The sequence below is a fragment of the Piliocolobus tephrosceles genome, chromosome 11 (assembly GCF_002776525.5).
Source record: "Piliocolobus tephrosceles isolate RC106 chromosome 11, ASM277652v3, whole genome shotgun sequence".
NCBI lineage: Eukaryota > Metazoa > Chordata > Mammalia > Primates > Cercopithecidae > Piliocolobus > Piliocolobus tephrosceles.
The window spans coordinates 51,460,604-51,484,412 of record NC_045444.1 but is presented as its reverse complement, the minus strand read 5'-3'; the positions used below and the strand labels follow the sequence as shown (position 1 = coordinate 51,484,412).

Genomic DNA, 23,809 nt, shown 5'->3' with positions numbered 1-23,809 from the left:
GGTTGGAGTGAGCCGAGTTCACGCCACTGCACTCCAGCCTGGGCGATAGAGCGAGGCTCCATCTCAAAAAAAAAAACTTAAAAATACAATAAATAAAGCATAGATTTTTTTTCTTGTTGGGCTTTAAATACTGGAGAAGAGAGACTAGAGGAATTACTAGGAAAGAGCCATTAGACTGCACACACTTGCACATTTGTGAGAGACCTGCTGCCTTCACATTTCTTCTTAATCCCTGGCTGCCTAAACTCCTTCTCATCATAATCTAGACGCTCCATTCCTTAATAATGCCTTTTAAAATGTTTTCTCCCAGAACATCATTTCAATTATTGAAAGGATACGTTTCTTGAAACTGGATTTATTTTTTGTCTTCCCCCATCTATTCCCAGAGTATTAGGTGTTTACTTGGAAAAGTATTATTAATGAAATGTGATCTTTAAATTCAATTAGTTAGTTAACGCAGTCAAATAATCCACTGCAAAAAGTATTCTAAATAAAGGAAGCTACTGAGTCACCTGAAAAATATTTCACTTTTGTGTAAATGTTTTTTGTATTTGGTTGATGGGAAATATAGCATTAAAGGTAAAAATAAAAATGACACAATTAGTTTTGCTGTAGAACCAGACAATTAACTTCAGTTCTCATTTCAGTACTCACGGGTAAAATGACTAGAAGTGGATGGATTGACACTGTCCCCACTGTCAGCACTTTCACTGCTGGAAACTTCATCATCCGATTCCCTTACAGAGGAGCAGGGTGAGGAGCCGTCAACTTCTTCAAACTTCCTCTTTAAAATTCCACTCATAGCTGCAGCGCTGTCACATGTACCTGTAACAGGAACGAGAGCAACAGAGCATTGAAATATTTGACCGCTGAACGTGTAGCCAAGGTCTCCAGAGTCATTTTTATGTGGCTTTTTATACATGAGCTGAGCTATAGCTTTCCCTTGAAAGGATCTTTAGCAGATTTTTTTTCTATTTTCAAATTAACGAAAATAAGATTAAATTAAATATGAATATTTAACCATTTGATTACCAAAAGGTTTTTATATTTTGAGACACAGTTCATTTTAATGTAACATCATTATTTCTTTTTACTGGCAAATTGAGAAAATCCATCTGAGTCCAAGAAAATCTGTAAAGAAAAATAATGCCAATGTCTCCGCAAGTCCTTGATTACAACATTGTAAGAAATTCAGCTGGAAGGAACACAAAAAAGTATGCACAACCTTTGTACTGAAGTTCTAAAATTCAAGAAACCTAATTAGCTGAGCACAATGAAGCATATAAAAATAGTTCTAAATTTTAGGTAGTTTCCATTTCAGTATTGCAATGGGTGACATACGTCCCCACGCTACCTGTTTGCTGAAGCCCTTGCCACTTTTTCAGAAACTCCCTAAAGCTATTTACCTGGGAGATAGCAATAATTGAATTGAAAGGCCTATGGGTAGAGAATGGATATGATTTCTCCTAAATTATTTATCTTGGGTCAATGGACTTTCCCCTTTCCCTGGACTGACCTTTCTCCACCTTCTCCAGTTTACCATAAACTGGCACAGTCAAGTAAGGAGCACAAACTTTCTTTGCAGAAGTAAAGATATTTTAGGGTATAAACATTTTATAAATTATGTTAGATACACGTATATGATCTTACATTGCTAAATTACATTAACTTAACTGAAAGTACAGTATTTAACTGAAAGGTTAAATATCCATTATCCAAAATGCTTGCGATAAGAAGCGTTCTGAATTTTGAACTTTTTTGGATTTTGAAATATTTGCATCTATATAATGAGGTACCTTGGGGATGGTACCCGAGCCTAAAGACAAAATTCATTTGTGTATATCTTATTTATATAAGCTGAAGGCAACTTCCTATAGTATCTTTGATAATTTTGTGAACAAAACAAAGTTTTGACTCTGTTTTGACTGTGACCCATCAGATGAGGTCAGGTATGAAAATTTTCACTTGTAGCATCATGTAGGTGCTCAAAAAGTTTTGAATTTTAGAGCATTTTAGATTTCAGATTTTCAGATTAGGGATGTCCAACCTTTATTAATACAGCAATTTCATGCATTCTATTTTCCACTTAATTTATTTCACTTGATTCTAACTCACATCTGAGGTATTGAAGACATTGTCTCCTTTTTCTGCCAGAGTATAGTCAGTCCTATAAATCAGGTGGAAGAAAGACCCTTAACACTATTCTGAGACCCCTGTAGTTACACTATCTCTGTACTGCTCTTGGAAATCTCTGAAATCACTTCTGTGCAGACCACAGAGCAAGCAGTGAGTTCAGATTCCCTGAGCTGGGCCAGCTCTCCAAGGAAGGTCTAAGTCAGTATTTTGCAAAGTCTGCTACCTGAATGAGCAGCAGTAGCATTACCTGGGAGTGAGATAGTTAGAATGCAAATTCTCAGCTCCCATGCCAGATCTACAAATCAGAAATACCCAGGAAGTAGGGCCCAGCACTCTTTATTTTATGAAGCCCCAAACTGGGTGATTTTGCAGCACACTCAAAATTGAGGATCAATTGTGTAATTTAGTTTCCTTTTCAACCTCTTCATTCATAAACATGGCTCTTTCTTGGATGTGGCCACACACCAGCCCTAGATAGTCACATAAACCAGCACTGAATTCCTAGTAAAAATCTCTTCTTTGACCTTTCCTGGTGTAATTCCTAGTAAAATTTAGTACAGAATTTATATTAGTCTGTTCTCATGTTGCTATGAAGAAACACCCAAGACTGGGTAATTTACAAAGAAATGAGGTTTAATTGACTCACAGTTACACATGGCTGGGGAAGCCTCAAGAAACTTACAATCATGGCAGAAGGGGAAGCAAACACATTCTTCTTCACATGGCAGAAGAGAGAAGTTCCAAGTAAAAGGGAAAAAGCCTCTTATAAAACCATTAGAGAACTCGTGAGAACTTACTGTCAGGAGAACAGCATGAGGGTAACCGCCCCCATGATTCAATTACCCCCCATCACATCCCTCCCGTGACATGTAGGGATTATGGGAACTACAATTCAAGATGAGATATGGGTGGGGATACAGCCAAACAATCATTCTGCCTGTGACCCCTCCCAAATCTCATGTCCTCACATTTCAAAACACAATCATGGCTTTCCAACAACCCCTTAAAATCTTAGCTCATTCCAACATTAACCCAAAAGTTGAAGTCCAAAATCTCATCTGAGGCAAGGCAAGTTCCTTCTGCTTATGAGCCTGTAAAATCAAAAGCAAGTTAATTAGTTTGTAGATACAATGGGGGTACAGGCATTGCATAAATACACCTGTTTCAAATGGGAGAAATTGGTCAAAACAAAGGGGCTACAGGCCCGTGCAAGTCCGAAATCCAACAAGGCAGTACTTAAATCATAAAATCCAAAATACAATAGGGTAGCCATGAAACCTTAACGTTCCAAAATGATCTCATTTGACTTCATGTCTCACATCCAGGGCATGCTAATGCAAGAGGTGGTCTCCCACAGCCTTGGGCAGCTCCGCCCCTGTGGCTTTGCAGGCTACAGCTTCCCTCCTGGCTGCTTTTATGGGCTGACATTGAGTGTCTGTGGCTTTTCCAGGTGCATGGTGTAAGCTGTCAGTGGATCTTTCATTTTGGGGTCTGGAAGACAGCAGCCCTCTTCTCACAGTTCCACTAGGCAGTGCCCCAGTGGGGACTCTGTGTGGGGGCTCCAACCCCAAACTTCCCTTCTGCACTGCCACAACAGAGGGTATTCATGAGGGCTTCGTCCCAGCAACAGACTTCAGCCTGTACATAGAGGCATTTCCATACATTCTGTGAACCCTAGGCAGAGGTTCCCAAGCCTCAGTTCTTGACTTCTGGGCACCCACGGGCTCAACACCATGTGGAAGCCACCACAACTTTGGGCTTGCACCCTCTGAAATAATGGCCTGAACTGTACTTTGGCCCCTTTTAGCCAAGGCTGGAGCTGAAGCAGCTGGGACACAGGGGACCATGTTCCCAGGCTGCACAGAGCAAGGGGTCCCTGGGCCCACCTCAGGAAAGCATTTTTTTCCTCCTAGGCCTCTGGGCTTATGATGGGAGGAGCTTCCCTCAACGTCTCTGACATGCCCTGGAGACATTCTCCTCATTGTCTTGGTGATTAACATTCAGCTCCTCATTACTTATGCAAATTTATGCACTGGGCTTGAATTTCTCCCCAGTAAATGGGTTTTTCCTTTCTATCATATCATCAGGCTTCAAATTTTCCAAACTTTGTGCTCTGCTTCATTTTGAATGCTTTTGCCACTCAGAAATTTCTTCTGCCAGGTATCCTAAATCATCTCTCTCAATTTCAAAGTTCCACAGATCTCTGGGGCAGTGACAAAATGCTGCCAGTCTCTTTGCATAGCAAGAGTGACCTTTACTCCAGTTCCCAACAAGTTCCCCATCTCCATCAGAGTCCTCCTCAGGCTGGGCTTCATGGTTCATATCACTATCAGCCTTTCGGTCCAAAGTGTTCGACAAGTCTCTAGGAAGTTCCAAATTTTCCCATATCTTCCTGTCTTCTGAGCTCTCCAAGTCTCTAGGAAGTTCCAAACTTTCTCACATTTTCTTATCTTCTTCTGAGCCCTCCAAACTGCTACAACCTCTGCCTGTTACCCAGCTCCAAAGTCACTTCCACGGTTTTGGTATCTTTATAGCAGCACCCCACTCCCTGTGGTACCAATTTACTGTATTAGTCCAGTCACATGCTACTATGAAGAAACACCTGAGACTGGGTAATTTATACAGAAAAGAGGTTTAATTGATTCACAGTTCCACATGGCTGGGCAGGCCTCTGGAAACTTACAATTATGGCAGAAGGTGAAGCAAACACGTACTTCTTTACAGGGCCACAGAAGAGAAAAGTGCCAAATAAAGAGAAAAAGCCCCTTATAAAATCATCAGATCTCATGATAACTCCCTCACTATCACAAGAACAGTATGAAGTTAACTGCCCCCATGATTCAATTACCTCCCACTGGGTCCCTCCTATGACATGCGGGGATTATGGGAACTACAATTCAAGATGAGATTTGAGTGGGAACACATCCAGACCACATCAGTGTTGGATGTTTCATAAGTATTTATTACTAATTTCAACTCATTTCATTCATCTAAGCATGCATTTATTAACTACTGTATATGTGTTTGACTCCTTGAGTGGAATAGGGGATACAAAAGAAAGTTAGATGGTTACCTGCCCTCAAGAAGCAAACATTCACTATGCTGGGCTCCATCAAACTAAGAATACTCTCAAATTCATGTTCTACTCAGTTGCTTTATTAATCCACGTCTTTCTGCATAAATGTTATATTAACAATGGAGATAACTGACAGCAATAGGAAGATACATCACTGTCCACTCTTTTGAAAATAAAATCTCTATTTCTACTCAGATTTTACCACTATTCAGATTAGCATATTATAGCATATTATTTTCTCCATTTTAAAGAGTGTGAAATGCATAAAATGTTCATGCATATCTGAGTAGGGCGAAGGAAAAAAAGATATTTTAAGTAAAGTCTTGAAATAAAAGTAGGACAGGATATAAATTTTAAAATGGTTCACTTCAAACAAGATGCAAAGTAATTCATAAGGGAGAGACTCCAAGACACAAAGTAATACAAGATGGAAACCTATGTTTAAAAAGTACATTTTTATAATAAGATATTGCAATGGGAGCAGTTAGAAACCATGTTCTTCTTCCCCCTACACTTCCCAGCTTCTTTAGGAAAGGTAGACTTCTCAAGAATCAAGGACACTTAATTGGGCTACAGGGATGCATGTCCCAACATTACAAAAGGTGGTACTTGGTACTCTTCTTTTCCTTTCTCACCTCCTCAAGAATGAGAAGGGAAAATTTTGAAGAGATAATAAGAGAATTAAAAGTATCTTTTTTCCTTTTAGTTAAATTTGGGGATGTCAAGACCTGAAGATACGGAGTTACAGGTTCATGTAAGTTCTGTCTTGGTCTTTAAAACTGAAAGAGACTGAGTTACACTCAGGTCAAAGGAAGTAAGGAACTGTTTGCTAAGGGTGTGATCAGTATTTAAGCTAACAATTAAACATTCACATAATTACTGGGAGTCATATTCTTAACATATACCTACACCCATGGAACACCTGTTAAGTAAAAAATTGCTTGTGTAACGACGAAGTATAATACCTATCCAATTTCATTGCCTTTAAAAAATATTCCCTATGCGTTCCCTGTGTGAGTATAACAAAATGTCATGGCAAAATTTGAAGGCTGAATGATCCATTGTTTACCAGTATGTAACCCTTAATCTAGACTTAATAGTGGAGTGTTAAAGGGAGATGTGGTTTTCTTCTATATCACCTACATCATCTTTCTAGGAAAGAAAAGAATATAAGGATTTAGGGAGAAGGCCCTATTAATAAAGTGTTGTATACTGATTTGTTTGTACTGTGTTGGAGGATTGCAATGACTGACTGATTAGATACAGAGCCAGGTGAGGATAATTAATGCCTATCCCGTAGCTGCTGTACTCCTTAAATACCTACATATTATATTTTTGTTCCTACAGATGAGGCCAAATTAAACTTGGTAGTATACAGCAAATGAAAATGCGCCAAACATTACAAATTGACTTTACTTAATTTATTTATTTTGATTTGTTAGTTTTTAGAGACACGGTCTCTGTTGCCTAGTCCGGAGTGCAGTGGCATGATCATGGCTCACTGTATCCTCAACCTCCTGAGCTCAAAGGATCCTCCCACCTCTGCCTCACCAGTAGCTGAAACTACAAGCATTCACCACCACCATGCCCAGCTAAGTTTCCAAGAATTTTTTTGTAGAGATAGGACCTTACTATGTTGCTCAGGCTGGTTTCCAACCCCTGGCCTCAGGCAGCCCTCTCACCTTGACCCCCCAGACTGCTGGCATTACAGCCATCAGCCACTACGCCTGGCCCTAAAGTTGGCTTTTACAGCACCAAAGCCCAAAGAACAGAGATAAAGTTGGACAGGCATTAATCTATTCTAAATATGAAGAGCTGAAAATCTAAGCATAGAAAACAGCCATTTTATCACAGCTATTGTTGTCCAATTCATGAAACACATGCTAGTCAAGGGCACCACCATTTCTCACTTAGACTAGGCCAAGGGCCTGCCTCCCAATTATTCTCTCACATCCACTGCTGCAAGCTTTCAATGTGTTTTCAAGGTTGCAGGCAGAATGACAAATTTAAAATGCAAATCTGATCCTGTCAGTCTATGGCTTAAAACTCTTAAGTAGCTTCAGAGTGCCTTAGGATAAAGTTCAAAATCCTCGAGATAGCTTATAAAGTCCTTAACAATCTAGCTCATCCAACCTCTTCATCCTCATTTGAGCCACTGGCCTTGTCATTGATATTTCAGCTCTAATAATCTTGCAGTTACTCCAACTTGCAATTTCTTTCTGGTCTTTAGGACATTTGATATACCATTCCTTCTGATCTACTTTTTAATTTATTTTCATAGCATTTACCACCTTCTAAACCCATATTATTTATTTATATATTTCTATGCTTATTACTTACTGTTTTCATCTCCTGATAAAAAAATACAAGAGCAGGGATCTTTGTTTTGTTTACAAATGTTTCAAGTGCCTAGAACAATGCCTTGTATATAACAGGTGCCTCAATAAATATTTGTTCAGTGAATTAATAAGAGCCTTTAATTTCCATACTTTAATATCTGTTTTTTTCTGCTACACTGAAAGCTCCATGAAGGCAGAAATGCTATTCATCTCATTTACCACTCTAACTCCCCTAACAGCATATTTGGTTGAATAAGAATGAAAATGAGAGATGAAACTGATCCCAAAGCGTAATATGATTTTTTTTGCTCGTGAGCAACACAAAAGCCAATTCTAGACTAACTTAAGCAAAAGATTTCTGTTGGGAAAACACTGGACTAGTTCATGCAATCTACGATAGAGCTTGAAATCAAAACTCAGGAAACAGGAACTGGGGCAGCTTCTGGGATTATGGCTGTAAAAATTGCTTCTCTGGAGCTCTGCAATTACCAGGTTTAAGCTCCAGCAACTTCTCTCTGTGTCACAGTTCAACTGTAAGGTTCCAAAGGCTCAGCAACGTTTTGACCTGTCTTGGTTCAGGTGTCTGCCCCTTGATCATTCAACTACATGGCCATTAGGCAGAGAGGGAAACACTGTAAACAGGGGCCCACCTGGTTGGGTATGACTCCAGAGACTCAATCGCATTTCGAAGCCAGTATCCTTTCCTCGTCTGTCATCGATTTATCTTTTTTTGTGCGTTTATCAGTATAATCCATGAATTCACGTCTTGGCCACATTCTCAGTTAGGGATTCCCCTTTCCCTGCACCCACACTTCCCTGTCTATTGCAAACTTTAATTAAGAACTACTTTATTTTAAAACATTAAATAAGCATGATATGATCTCAGAAATCTGTTATTTTTCATTAACACATACTACTTATTTAGTATTTATATTAGATATGACCATTGCGCAGAAGCTTGTGAGCACATTTATGAAAAAGTAGTGGAAAAGTAAAAATGTTTCCTCTCTCTCTGCAAGAAATAACTAATAAAGAAACAACACTAGATTTTTTGTGATTATAAGGCAATTGTTTCATTTAATATATCTCTGTCCTATTGGGAAGGCAAAGCTAGTGGTGAGTTCAAAGGGAAAAATATCAGAAACCAGAAGCATGTTAGGAGAAGGGTTTGACTAAAAATGTCAAATCAAGAGGATGGATAAAAACATATATTTTAATGCCTGTGGAAGAATGACTGAAGTGAACCTTTGGGTATATCTTGAAATCTTATTCATTTTACTCTCTTTTGACAGTCTAAAAATTCCACGGTTTTCATAGATAACTCACTGAGTTCTTACTATCCCACTGATATTCATCTAATGTTTAATCCTTTTTTCTTCTTATATTTTACCCCTATTTCCTTTCTGTTATCTATCATAAGGAATTGACTACAGAAAACATGTCTTAAGAACACCATATATCCCCATGTCTGAGGAGCAGGTAACATGATTTGTAGAACAACCTCTTAAGGTTGTCAGATTTAGTAAATAAAAATATAGGATGCCCAGTTAAATTTAAATTTCAGATTAAAAAAATGACATTTGGGACATACTTACACTAAAATTTATCTGAAATTCAAACTTAACTGAGAAATCTACTTTTTTATTGTTTTTTGTTAATCTGACAGCCCTCATTTGTGCTCTTGATGAGAAAGGAAATGACCGTGCAATCAACTAAAACATCTAAATAGGAAAATCCATCTAGACTGGAACCACATATATGAAAATTCCTGCCTTTGAAACCCAGTAAATAAAACATGAAAGTCATTAGGGTGAATCATGAATTTACCAATCTGAAAAAGTTTGAGTGCTGAGTGATGGTTAACAGAGTAAGCACAGGCCTGCCTATCACTGATGTAGGAAGAAATGAACTTGACAGGAAGTAACTCTGGCATGGCAAGAATTTTCTTATATGGTAATGGGATGTTCGCTTTCATAAGATGTTATTTCTTTCCTGGCCGGAAAATGAAAGGAAGGTGAGCTGTGAATTCTGGGTTCATTTGATCTGCAGGATCCTTATTTCATCACATTGTGTAGTGCATGAGCCTTAGGGGGTATTCTATCAGGAAAAATAGGAGGCATCAAGAGCCCCTCTGTTCACTTTTACTTGGGAGATTGGGTTTATCCTTTGCATTGCTGATTTTTTATTTAAGCAAAGTGAGAGTAACTTTTAACTGCAAGGATCATTAACAAAGATTCTTCCACCTTTATAATTTGGCAACGGTGGAAGATTTTAGATCAACGGGCATGTTACACAACTTGCATTACAAGGTGGCATGAGAGGAAGGATTTTCTGTGATTTGTGAAAGTGCAAAATAATCTACTTCGCATTCTTCCAGTAAATTCTTCCAGCAAGCACAAAACACTAAGAAACTATGATAAAGTTCTATTCCAATGAACTTAATAAGGTAAGGGTGCTGGCTTCAATCAGCAATGGGCTGAGGGCCCAGGAAACACCAGTGTCCGGATTGAGTTGCACAGGAAAAGAAGCTTTTCTTCTTTAGCTTTACTCAGAAAGGAACGTAATTTTGGTGTTTCTTCTGATTGCTTCACCAAATTCAAATGGTGAAGTGAGAGACATTGTAAATAAGCTGATGATAATACCTGTGAGTGGCTCATCTGTGATAGAGGTTAGGAAGAGTTTAGCTGGCAAAAATAAGAATATTCACAATGTCAAATTATCAACCAGATAGTCTACTGGGTGAGATAGACGATGAAGAGGACAGTGGCTCAATTGATGGTATATAGGTTTTATTACAATATTCAAGAAAAGAGAGCTCAGTTAAAAAAAAAAAATCATGCTATGATGCTTTTATAATTTCGAGAAATAGCTTTAATTAACCAAATGTTCTTAAATCTCTGAATAAATGTTTAACTGTTAAATTGAATCCTTTTCATTTCCAATTTTTAAAAACCATGATTTTGAATAATCTATAATCTTCTGTCCTTATACTATTATGTTAATCAAACACTGAATATAGTCTAAACCAAGCTTGTCCAACCCGTGATCCACAGGCTGCAATGTGGCCCAGGACAGCTTTGAATGTGGTCAAACACAAATTTGTAAACTTTCTTAAAACATTATGAGTTTGTTTTTTGTTTTAGCTCATCATCTATCTTAGTGTTAGTATATTTTATGTGTGGCACAAGACAATTCTTCTAATGTAGCCCATGGAAGCCAAAAGATTGGACATCCCTGGTCTAAACTCTTTACTAGATAAACTAATCATCATTTTAAGCAGTGCCCTTCTAAAAGAAACGATTTCTTTAGTAGGTTTCATAAAATCAGAGCAACTCTGAATTTTTTCCAGGCTTTTGACTCAGTTCTATAAGATTTTTGTTGTTCAATCTTTAAACAAATTCTCTTCCTTCCTTTTCTTTTTCTTCTTACTCATTGCACTCTCATATTCTTTGCACAGCAGCCTGTAGAGTTGGGATAGAAGAAGAAAAATGCCACCTCTTCAAAGCTGAGTACTATATAGTGACGTCACATTTCCCTGACATCACCCATAGTGGAAATAAATTCCAGGTGTCATTTAGAAGACCCTCTCTTTGCTACTACCTAGCTCTTTGTTTTCCTAGCCTCAGCTGCTTTCCCTAAGGGTGCTTCAAACCCAGCACAGAAGTTGTGTCAGAGGGGTTCAAACCAGAGCAACGAAAGCTAGGTATCCCTAGCTTCTGGGTATTTACAGTTAAGGTAACAGATTGATAATGTTTACTAAGTAGACTCAGACTTGGGAGTGCCCTAATATCCTGAGATATCTTAAGAACAAAAGCATTCCTAATTTGGCTTTAAAGGTAATAACATTGATTCATGCAAAATATAGTAATTAAGAAAATTAATCCTTTATCACAAACCCTTGTAGCAGAGCACATCTCCTCATGACATTTTTTTCATCTTATTTATACAAGCATTGTACCTAAGGTGGACGCGTTCCTCCTCTTACTTTTGGGAACACCCTACTCTGTCTATGAGTAGCTGTTCTTTCACCACTTTACTTTCTTTTGCTTTGCACTGCGGACTCGCCCTGAATTCTTCCTTCTGTGAGATCCAAGAACCCTCCCTTGGAGTCTGGATGGGGACCCCTTTCCTGTAACAATTGTATATGCTTGTGTTCGTTTAATTTGTTCTATTATTTGTTCCCAAGGTTTAATTTAATGTCATTTATTTGTCATACTGTGTGTGTGTGTGTGTGTTTTCCTAGCATAAAACATGAAGACCAGGGGAAGTACAAGGCAGGAGACTATTATGTAAAGAGATATGGGAAGAGGAAGAGGACGTAAATAGAACTACTATGTGCCAGCTACTTTACAATCTTTATCTTACTGAATCTTTACAACAATCTTGGCCATGTTACCCTCATTTTACAGTTAAAGAAACCAAGTTGCAGAGAGATTAACTACTTTGTCAAAGTTTCTTAGCAAGCCAGGATTAGAAGTCAATACATCTATACTATGCTTCCTCCCACTGGGGTCTTTTCCAGCAAATCACAGATGGTAACTACAATGCATAATATTTTTAATTTCTAAAAAAGTGCACATGCATGTTGAGGGAATGCTCCTTTGAAAGCCATATTGAATGTAATTGTTTGTTGGAAGGCATGACTTTTAGGTCATTCAAACAATTACCACTGGCTAAGCAAAAAGTGCCTTGAACATTTATCACTTCATACATTCTGAGAATAGTTATGCATTTTTCTAAAAGAAAAAAAAGGACATATATTTCTACAATACTAGAGTCATTTCTGCCTAAAACCATTTGGCAAGAAATTAGCATATCTGCCGCCAAAACAAGAGGAATCTGGCAATGATTTTACAAGGTAAAATCCCACAAGGCGTTTCCATGGGGCATTACCGATGTGAAAAATGCTGCTGGTGGCTTGCCAATGTGAGAAGCACAAGTTGGCCAAATGTACTTCACTTGTCCAGGTGTCTGCTTAAGCCAAGAACCCTGGGAGCACTCCTGGCTAATAAATATTTTTGTTGGAGAAATAATAATTGTGGGGTTCCCAAATTATTTATGAATTCTTTTATGCCAGAACTGTTTGTGACCTTGAATTAAAGGACTGAGTTACTTTATATGCAGTGGATCACATTTCTGCAGTTTGATGATTTGCAGTTTGAGAATTTGATTAAGAAATGAACATTTTCCCCAGAAAAAAAGTGCACATAGCAGAAATGCATGCCATGTATTATAGACTCCCAGGATAAAAACCTCTGCTCTGGTGATTGTACCATTTCCCCAGCTTTGATGGGTGTCCAGAAACTGGAGAGATGATTCATCAGGAACCCATTATTTCAAAGTATAAAAGAAGTTTATAAACCTGTTGCCAACATTCCTTTTACGATCAGGGTCACCCACTTCCTAAGACAGGGCTCTTTCCAGCTCCTTCAGTTTCTTCTGGCATTTGTGCTAAAGGACCTACTGCATCTGCTGGAGACATTTCCGGGGGATTTCTTTACTGTTATCTTGGCTGCCATATACTACTCAAATGACTACCCAAAACTGGCCTCATCTGCAACTTTGTGGCTTGAGGAATACTTAACAGGAATGGTTCTACACTTTCCTGGACAGTACCTGTCTTTCCTAAAAGGTGGTTAGATAGCCTCATTCCATTTATAATAACTCCAGTTAGCCTTTAGTGAGCACCTACTATGGGTCAGATGCTCTGTAACCATTCCCTGTAACCTTCCACCACATTTTACAAGGTAGTTTAAACAAAGGAAACTGAAGCTGCTCAAGGTTTATAGCTGACCTAGTCCTTCTCTGAAAAATATTCCTTGACCAGTAGCACACTGTGGTTAAATGGCCTCTCTGCATTCACACCACCTGGTCTGTGCATTTATCAGTACTTATTAGACTGTGTTATAATCCCTGTTCAACCCAATGTTTTTCTCACATTTGATTATAAAACACTTTGTGAACTGAATAGGTATTCCAGTGCCTGCTCAGTAAATGAAGGGACATAAATTTGGAGTCTGAATCCTGGAGCAGCTACTAACAAGTGGCATAATTTTAAGTAGGAAGATTATTTCTCTGGGTCTCAGTTTGCACTTCTATCAAAATAAGGGGGACAGGTGCAGTGGCTCATGCCTGTAATCCTAGCACTTTGGGAGGCAGAGGCGGGCGGATTGCCTGAGGTTGGTAGCTCAAGACCAGCTGGGCCAACATGGTGAAACCCCATCTCTATTAAAAATACAAAAATTAGCTGGGCGTGTTGATGCATGCTTGTTATCCCAGCTACTCGGGAGGCTGAGGCAGGAGATTCACTTGAACCCAGGGGGCAGAGGTTGCAGTGAGCCGAGATAGCGCCACTGTACTCCAGCCTGGGTGACAGAGTGAGACTCTGTCTCAAAAAAAAGGTGGGGGCCGGATGGACAGGGCATAACTAGTAAAACATAGGCTCTGATACAAAGCAGACTCCAGGACCTGAGAACAAACAACAAAAGCCATGACCTCTGTGCAAAGACTTCATACCCGCTTCCCTCACCCCAATGGCTAAATTGACTTATGTCCTGCTGATAAAGAGGACAGCTATTCCATTCACTAATAATTGCAAAGAGATTCTGATGACTCTCTCTGGCTGGGAGGTACTCAGGAAGCATTCCATGTTACCTGTAATTGTGTGCCATTGTAATTAGTATTCATACAAGATGGCCAGATCTTGGTTTTGAATGCCTCTTGGTCCTCAACATTGATCATCATTTGGCATTTGGCAAAATGGTATAGTGGAATACACTAGTTTGAAAGTCAAAAGTTCTTCCTTAAGGTTAACTTTTTTTTTTTTTTGAGACAGTCTCACTCTGTCGCCCAGGCAGTGGTATATCTCTGCTCACTGCAAGCTCTGCCTCCCGGGTTCACGCCATTCTCCGGCCTCAGCCTCCCGCGTAGCTGGGACTACAGGCGCCCGCCACCACACCTGGCTAATTTTTGCATGTTTTTTAGTAGAGACGGGGTTTCACGCTGTTAGCCAGGATAGTCTCCGTCTCCTGACCTCGTGATCCGCCCACCTCGGCCTCCCACAGTGCTGGGATTACAGGCCTGAGCCACCGCGGCCGGCCCCTAAGGTTAACTTTTAAGATGGTGTTTTAGTCATCGAAACCAGAGGAAACAACCAAGAACATGACAAGGCTTTTAAAACTGCTGAAATTTGATCAAGTGCCTGGTGTAAGCCTATTTTTCCCTCCCTAACAACAAAAGTACCAAGTGAAGGCAATGAAAAATTTATTTTACATGCTTGCCATTAAGACTAAAGAATAGTACTTAGCCTAATTCCTTGGACAATTTGCAAGACTTACCACATTGAGGAAAAAAACACATGGATCTAAAAGAATTAAAAATTATTATTATTGCATCACTGGAAGATAGCCTTTTTTTTTTCTCCTTAGCACTTAAAAAGTTTCCCGTTGTCCTTTAGAAAGTTTCTGATTGAATAGCAAAACAGATGAGGCAATGTAAATCAAAGGCTATTGAAGATAATGATATCCTTTTCCTTTAGAGGAATTATCTGAATAGTGTGAAGGAAAAGGGACTTTAAAAAAACATTTTCCTCATAAAGTACACTAAAATAGACATCAGAATAAAATATGGGCAAGCTTTAGAACTTTACCCATCCAAGCACTGGGATCCTGCCAAAGATACTGCACAAAAAATAAAGGAGATTTAAAAAATTACAACAAGTAGAAAAAAATACTTTGGACATTCTTCAAAGCAAATCACCACCTTAAGCACAATATAGATTTTTATTATTGAAGGCAGGGACAGGGAACAATAGTTGTTCAGCCTGAAGTTGACACTGCATTAAGCAGCAATTAGTAAAAAAAATATATATACAGTGTAAAATTAACTACCTGGATTTTCAAGTCTCAGTAAATGTTCTATGGAAATGTAAAACTTGTTCACAATAGAAATAAGTTGCACCATAGTCATACAATCTTTTGAAACTTGGACATTCACTGTTTAGAGCAGATTCACCCTTTAAACAAGTTTCACAAAAGTAGAGTCATATTCCCGCAATCTACTCTGAACTGGTTACTAATGTGTATTTACCAAAAAGCACTTCTAGGTATGCTACTATTAAAATAATTTTTAAGTAAAAATGTAGATATATTTTTCTAAGTTTCTATTGGAAAACGTTGTGACTAAATCAATTGATTCAATATTTCTAAACACCAATATGATATTCAGGGATGATCACCTCATGATTCACACAAATTAGCACTTTTATGTCATTAGGTAGAATTAAGTACTTTATACACCATAATAACATTGGCTCAGCAAACATTTCTTGGACACTTTCTATGAGCCAGGCTCCCCTTATACTTGAAAAACTTATAGGCTACAGATGAGATAGAAACTCTGGATGGAACAGAGATGAATAACTATTGCCTTAATTGCATGAAGTCAGAATGGAAAAATAGTAGAGTAGAGGCACAAAGATGGAAATTTGCAAAGTCTTAAAGGATATAAAAAAAGGGAGCTCAGAAAAGCACATATTGCCACATCATACCTGGGGATTTTGTGGAGACTGTACTTCTAGTTGGAATGATTGAAGGTACATATCTATGAAGCCACATATAGTTTGAACCTTGATGACCATGCTGATTGCCTTCTCTACTTGTCCCATTCAAATTCTAACCATTAACTCCTTAGTATTACCTGGGATAACCTCCAATAAAATCCTGGTAGGTTTCTATTTTTGGAAAACACATCTCTTCCTCATCCATTGAAACCTAAGATGTTCCATGAGGATTTTCTGTAACTATAAGTTTAAGCTGAACTTGCCTCATCAGCACCAGGAAATCAACTTGTGTGGGTTGAAAAATGTTAATATTAGCTATCATCTATAATATTCCTATTATGTGCCAGGTATGTATCATGTCATTCCGTTTTCATAAAAATCCCTTGATATAGAGACTAATATTACCACTTTGCTAATGAAGAAGACAAGGCTTATGGGTTTCAAGTACCATGTCAAGGCCACATGGCTTGCAAATGTCAGAGAACATTGTGTAAACAACTCCAGAACTGGGACTTGAACTTAAGTTCTTAACAATTCCCTTATTCAGCCTGTTCACATTCCATGATACAGCTTGAAATCGCACATAATATACAACACAATAAAAGCTTTTCCTATCAAGAAAACAATATACAACATTTTTCTGTTTTTTTTCATTGTTCATAAATTGACCTAAATTTATAAGGTATTACTATATTAAACAAAGTTACCCAGGTTTGTTAAAGTAAGAATCCTCAGGCCTTTTAATATGCTAGTGTGCAAAAGAGGACCAGAATGAGAAGTTATTCTCCAAATATGCTGGACTAGATCTCATTGTTACAGTCTTTTGATACTATGTTCATGGAACCAACACTCCTTTAGATCAAGTTCTTCACAGTATATGAGAACACCTACTAAAATGGCATTAGCTGCTTTGTGTTATATTAGTGAGATTTCAAAGAAATGGTGGTTGATGGTTCAGTTGTCTTACTTTCCTTATTTATGATTGGGGAGAATGTAAGACATGAGCATGAACACATGTGACTAGATGCATTTCTAAATGAGTATGTGGATTCATAAGCTTGCATGGAAACAAAGAACTGAACAACCAAAAATTCTAGCACTGTGGTGCTAGCACTGTGGTGAAAGGTGGTGAATTTAATGCCAGGATTTGAAAACGAGATGGACCACAAGTCCCCAAATTGGCAAGAAGTATATGGAACCAATGATTAGTCAAATGCAACCAAAAAATTGGTCTCTTTGTTTTTATTTGTATATCTGTTAGATATTCCTCATTTTTCTATTTGATATAAAGTTCAAATTTCTGTTGATAGTTCAATATTATAGATTCTCATTGTACTAACAAGAGAAATTTTTCATTTATTTGGAATTCAAATGATTTTCAACATTCTGAACACAAGACAAACTAAAAATAAATTTTGTTTATTTTTTATGTTTCTATACTATATGTATGTATCTGTCAGGAGTTCAGTACATAGTAGAAGTATGAAGGAAGGTTTCTCTCTTTCTCTGTCCAGGAAAGTCAAAGTAATTTAGAATTGAATGTAAAGCAAAGTTCAAAACTGATTTTTGAATTGCTCTAAAAGGACAATTATTAACTATGTTAAAAATAATATATATTAACATTTAAAAAGAGACAAAATTATAAAAGGCATATAAAATTATATATAAAAAGTATATAATAGTAAGAGGCTATTTGGTGTTGGAGAATAGTTGGGAATAGTTTTGTGTTTTGCAGTAAGTGAATATAATGGTTGGACTAATAATTCTTATGCCATGAAAAAAAACCTAAACTGACTTTCACTTTGCTCTACAAGGCAGTATGATGTGTACTATATTTTTATTTCATGACCGCTATTAGCATTTTTAAAAACTGGCCTTTATAGTCATAAACTTTAGCTATTTGGAAAATCTGTTTATATCATGCAGATTATTTTCCAACTCTACTAGACAAGGTATTACTATAGCATTATTATAGGTCTAATAAGATCTTTAAAATCATTTTATAATTTTATTGTTCTTATAATTTTTAATAAAATTGATGGAATTTTATGTAAATTCTAGAATAGGCAATAAAAAGACAATTGTTTTGATTGTTTATTTTAAAATATTATATTAAAATAGAGAAATGTGATTGTTTGGAATACTCAATTATTTTGAGCATTTTCCTTCTACATGTTTCAGTAATTTAGTTTTTTTTTTTTTTTTTTCTATTTCATAGGCTCCAGAAGTTCAGGAGAACAAATACAGCAATAATAAAACTTAAAACCTACACATGTGATTTTGAGATGACAACAGTTATTTGTAGATTTTAGACTATGTTCCACACTGCTAGACTGAGTAGAACATGTTTGCCCTGAAATCTTTTCCAAGCCTACAATATGGTCTCTAGTTTCAAGTGGTGACAAAGACAGACTGGTAATCAAAGAGCAGGAAATTCATTTTTGAAAAATCCTCAGATTCCTTTGAAGCCTGATATAACACTATCTCTTTAAGTAGGCTAAGTGCATATCCCCAAAGATTTGTTTTTAGTTTACTCTATTTATTCTTTTACTTCTCAAATTTGATTTGAATTGTATTTACACAAATGCATTTTTTTTTCTATATACGTTTAGATATTCAAACTACAGACTTACTGTGTATATGTTGCTGAGATTTGTATGGAAGTAGCATGGCTCGAGCTATTGCAAAAGACTTCAATTTTGAGTGAATCTGCATAGAGACATAAATTATCCAGGATATTCAAAGCCATAAATTAGCTGTAGGACATATATAGCTCTCTCGTGGTTCACAGAATCACAACAATTCTCTTTATTTCACATTTGTCTATTATCACGTTTTCTCCAAGAATCTTCATGGGCTTTCCTTCTTTGCCCGCACTGGTTTTATTTCCATATTCAGAACATGCTCTGTGATAGAAGTTGCATTTACAAAGTTAAAAGTACTGGACTACCTAAATGAATGTTAAACTTGGTTCTTTTCTCCCTCTCTGCCTACAACACACACAGGGATTAGTAGACACAAACTACAGGCACTGCTGAATTAAATATAAAATTATACATTTTAAGAAAAAAATTGTTGGATTAAATATGATGTACCACTAAAAATATTTTCTTTGGCTGCCTGAAATATATATATATATGTGTGTGTGTGTGTGTGTATACATAATATATGCAACAATATGTATAACATACATATATTTTTACACATATGTGTGTGCATATATATTTATTGTTTTAGACATATATAAAATAATTATATATTATATTATATTATATTATATTATATTATATTATATTATATATATATAAAAGCAAAGTCTATAAATATTGTTTGGACCAGAGGACAGCATATTCTGACCAACATAAAAAGAAAACAGCTAATTTAAACAATACCCCTTTTACCTGAAGTCATTGTTGAAAGTTTCAAAAGAGAAACACTTTAGAAGAAAATGTCAGTTTTTGAATTTTTTAAAAGCTCATACAAAACATGAATTCCTTTTCCTAAATTAATCTCAGGATCCTGGATAAATGTCATACTGTCCCCATAGAGTGATAAAGGGTGAGAATCTGGCCCTGAATAACCACTAAGTGAATTTCATAAATACTGGAAATAACTGTCCTTCACTGTTTTAAACAGCTATCCTCCTGCTTTGGTTCCTCCTCAAGGCCCCCTCTATTTTACAGTAAAACATATTGTTGCCAAAACACCTCATCTTAATCATTGTAATAAAATTAACTCCCTCTTTTCAGGGCAAAGAAAGTAATTAAGTTTAAATATGTACTCGATCTTTGTATGTAAGCTTCATAAAATTCATTTTTAAATATCTTATGCAAATATAAAAACATAAAGCAGTCATTTCATGGCTAAAAGCTATTTTTGCCTCTTCATCTTTTCCAACATATTTTCATGCACATACAACCTGTAATAATACAGACAGATGCACAGTTGATGCAAATGAAAATAACATTTTTAAATCAACATTGTAACTGCTGAATTGATATACTTAAATGCTTTAATGATAGGAATAAACAGTTTGATTGTACTGTTTTAATTAAGTTTGTTTGAAAATATATTTCAGAAATAAAAAAATATGAACAATAAAAGTGAGTACACATTTGTTTGGTGCAGGACAGACTTTCCTATGATGTAATCACACATTTTACAAAAGTGTGATATTTTGTGCATGAAAAGAAGACTTTTGTCCTGTCTGTGACATTTATAAGGATCACTTTACAATGCAGACTTAACTGAAAGGAAAAGTCATAGGAAGTTGAACACATTAAGTTCAAATAGCATTATCCAAAAAGTCCCAAAGAGAATTTATAACAATTATAAAAATCAAAGAAGGGTTTAAAGGACCTAGCCCCAATATAAGAAATTATTGCTCTGAGAAGATGTTTGGCAATAAAACATAGAACAAAAACTCTGAAAACCAAAACCCTTAAAATGGAATGAAAATATACTTATTAAAATTGTCCTTATGAGATTGAGTGAGATATGAACAAAAGAACTCCATTATTTAATACCAGATACATCACAAGAATCTTAGGCTAGGAACTCAGATCTTATTTTAAATACATTTCTTTAAAAATGTGAAAATCCTCTAAAAGTTGTAAGCCTCGATATTTATCTAGATGTTTCAACTCAAAGATCTCTCTTCAATAAATAACTTACCCCCGAAATGGAATTATTTAGAAGCCTAAACCCAGTTTTTTCTCACATGAAATTATTCTATTGGAATAAAACACCCATGTTTCAAGTAGAGAAATACGAAGAAGAAAATTAAAACATAAACTAGTTAAGGGAATCCTGAAAACCAGGAACACCCTGCCAATTGCTATGATGAATTAAAATAGCCAATGCTCATCAGTGTCTTTAATAGAAAAAAAATCAGGCGCATCATGAAATGTCACCATACCTGCGTGCACTATAAACGACTACGGCACACACGCTGTAAAATCTTCACTCTCAGAAATAAAGCACACTTCATTTGACTGCTGCAAAACACTGCTGCAGAGAAGCCCAGTACATTTTTTTCAGGCAACTGATCCAGCTTTCCACCAGCCCTGTGACCTTTGAACTCTCTTCTGCCCCCCTCCTCTCGCTTCTGCAGTCAAAGCCTCCGAGCTGGTCTCATTTGCATAAGGCTCAGGCAGTCCTCCAGCAGCTGAAACGGAATGCTGGGTAAGGAATTGTGGAACTGCGGCTCTGCCAGGCTACCTGAATCACGGGAGAGCAGGAATACGCGATGGGGAGTGGGCACGGGTTTTACTGGGCTGTCAGCATCACATTCCCCCGTGTCTATTAATGGATAAACGATTTTAACGCTTTGTTTTAGAGTCCTATTCTCACTGCTTACTCCCTCCCCACCAAAAGAAGCTGTCAGCAGCGACTATGGTAACCAAGGAAACCCAAATAGTCAAATGCTTCATTTAAATACGTGTGGAAGGCCAATTTTAAATTTTCATTAACTTCCCTTGTTTTTGAAACACAGCTTTTTAAAAAATTCAAATACATATTGCACGTATAATCAGGCACATGGGCTATTTCTTTTTGCTGCTGTGGTTTAAACAGCATCTTACAGGCATAAATTTTTATTAGTCGCTACACAAATACATGAGGTCACTATAGTAATTCTGAAAATGTTAAATGTGCCCAAGTGCCTTAGAGACTATCATCCTAAGTGGTGTCCAAAAATTAATTGTAAAGAATTTAGGTCCCAGGATGCCTTTAAAACAATACAGCAGTAAAAATGTAGAGCAAAGTTAAACTATGTATTTAAATCTAAAGATTCATATAGCAGCAATGCTCATCTGGCTTTGGCAAAGATATTCAGATTCAGTGTTGTGCTATTATTTTCTAGTTATTTCTTCCCTTATTTTGCTACACACAACAATCTCTATTTGAAACAGAAACTTCTCTATGGCTCATAAATGCAAGAAGTGGTTATTTTCTACATAGAAAAGGTCATGTGTGTACATATTTTATAAATATACATAAAGACGCATAATCTTTCTAAATGGTAAACCAACAAAAATATGCATCATCAAATAATCTCTTCTTAAAAATTAAGCAAATTTGTTTTTCTCTAAGTATCAATGAATAATATTTATAAAATAAAAGGTTTTATGCAATAATCTTTTCCATTTCTCAAAAGAAATATAACATGAAAAATTAAAAGCACACAACAAGTAAATATAGATATGTATTACTAAAGTATAAAATATATTGTTCTAACAGTGTTATTAACATTTCAAAATTTCCTTGTTTTTAAATTTTGTAATTCAAATAATTGAATATTCCAAACCTTCCTTTTGCAGTATACTAAAACACATCAACAAATTTTGAATGATATATTATCTAATTTATAAGACATGTAAACTATTGCAATACAGATGGTTTTAACACTGGAAAAATAATTTTGAAGCTTTTTACATGAGCTATTTGTTAGTAGTATTCTCTTTTATATTATTTCTGCATACATAAGAAATTAAAAATTATTGGATGAATTTGTTTCTTACCCATAAATTTTTAAAATAGAATAAATAACTTTTCAGTTTAATATAATGATATCAACATTTCTCTGTCACATCTGACTACATCGACAATTTAATTGCATTGGGTCAATTCAAGTGCATCCTTAATATTATACACTACAAATATCTTGCAAAGTTTTTGTTTAAGGGAAAACACACACCAGCCCATTCTAATTTAAATCCAGTCAAACACAAGGAAGTGTTGGAGTAATTTATAAAATCACCAACCTGTTCAAATAGCTGTAGTCTTAGTCCTTGCACTCTTTATTCATTAGGATCCAAAATAAATGATCATTTTATAATACGTGTCAGCATCACCGAAGACACAGTTCTTCCTGGTTCAGAGGAATCTTCTTAAATTTCCCAGCCCTGTGTTTTATTGCTTGTACCATATGCTTTATTGTTCAGCAACAAGAGCTTCACTCTGCACAAAGACTCATTACCTACTGCTTGCTGCACGGCATCAGCCTCACTGAGGCTGCCTATATGTGATCACATGGAGTTTTGTCTGAGAGAGCCAGGCGTGCCACTGACTTCACTGTGTCTATGGATATTTTTATCATCTGAGGTCTACTAGGAGGAAGGAATAACAGATAAGGAAGCTGCTCTAAGTCACTAATGCAGCACAACTTATGGAAATCCCTTCACAAGAATTTATTATTATTATTATTATTATTATAGAAAATGTTTGAGCAAGCTCCCAAAGAAGTTAACTAGATTTTAGTTTAATAAGAGGCTGAATAATAATTTAAGGAAGGAGAACTTGCAAAAAGCCATTTCTTATCTCATATTTTCTGAAAGTACTTTTGTACGAATGTTATTAAAGAGACTTGTGCTACTGAATGATTTGGCAATATGTTTTAACCTTTAGATTGCTGGCATTTCTTTTTCTTGGTGTTTTGTTTTTTGTAAAAAGATAATTTCTGTTTCCTTCAAAATATCCTCAATTAAAATCTCAATCACTAAAAGATACTATATATGAATAAAAATAGATATCCTAATTACTTTTGATAAAGTAGATGAGAAGGTGAATCTTTTTTATTGATGTATATAAATGAAGTAGATGATTAATTTATCTTTTCAAAAGATGACACATTCCTAGAACAGCAGACTTAAAGGAACAATGCAGATTTCAATTTAAGTTCTAAAGGATATATGGTTT

General features: G+C 36.3%; 1 protein-coding gene across 1 annotated transcript in view; it reads right to left on the bottom strand.

Annotated features, from left to right (window-relative positions):
• Positions 1-23,124, bottom strand: part of CSRNP3 (cysteine and serine rich nuclear protein 3) — a 106,843-nt gene extending 83,719 nt beyond the window's left edge. The window contains exons 1-2 of the mRNA XM_023188139.2: positions 22,876-23,124; positions 655-825 (exon numbers count right to left, since the gene is read on the bottom strand). Coding sequence (XP_023043907.2) covers positions 655-802 — 148 coding nt within the window. The 5' untranslated portion in view covers positions 803-825; positions 22,876-23,124. The remainder of the gene's footprint in view (positions 1-654; positions 826-22,875) is intronic.
• Between the last annotated feature and the right edge of the window lie 685 nt (positions 23,125-23,809).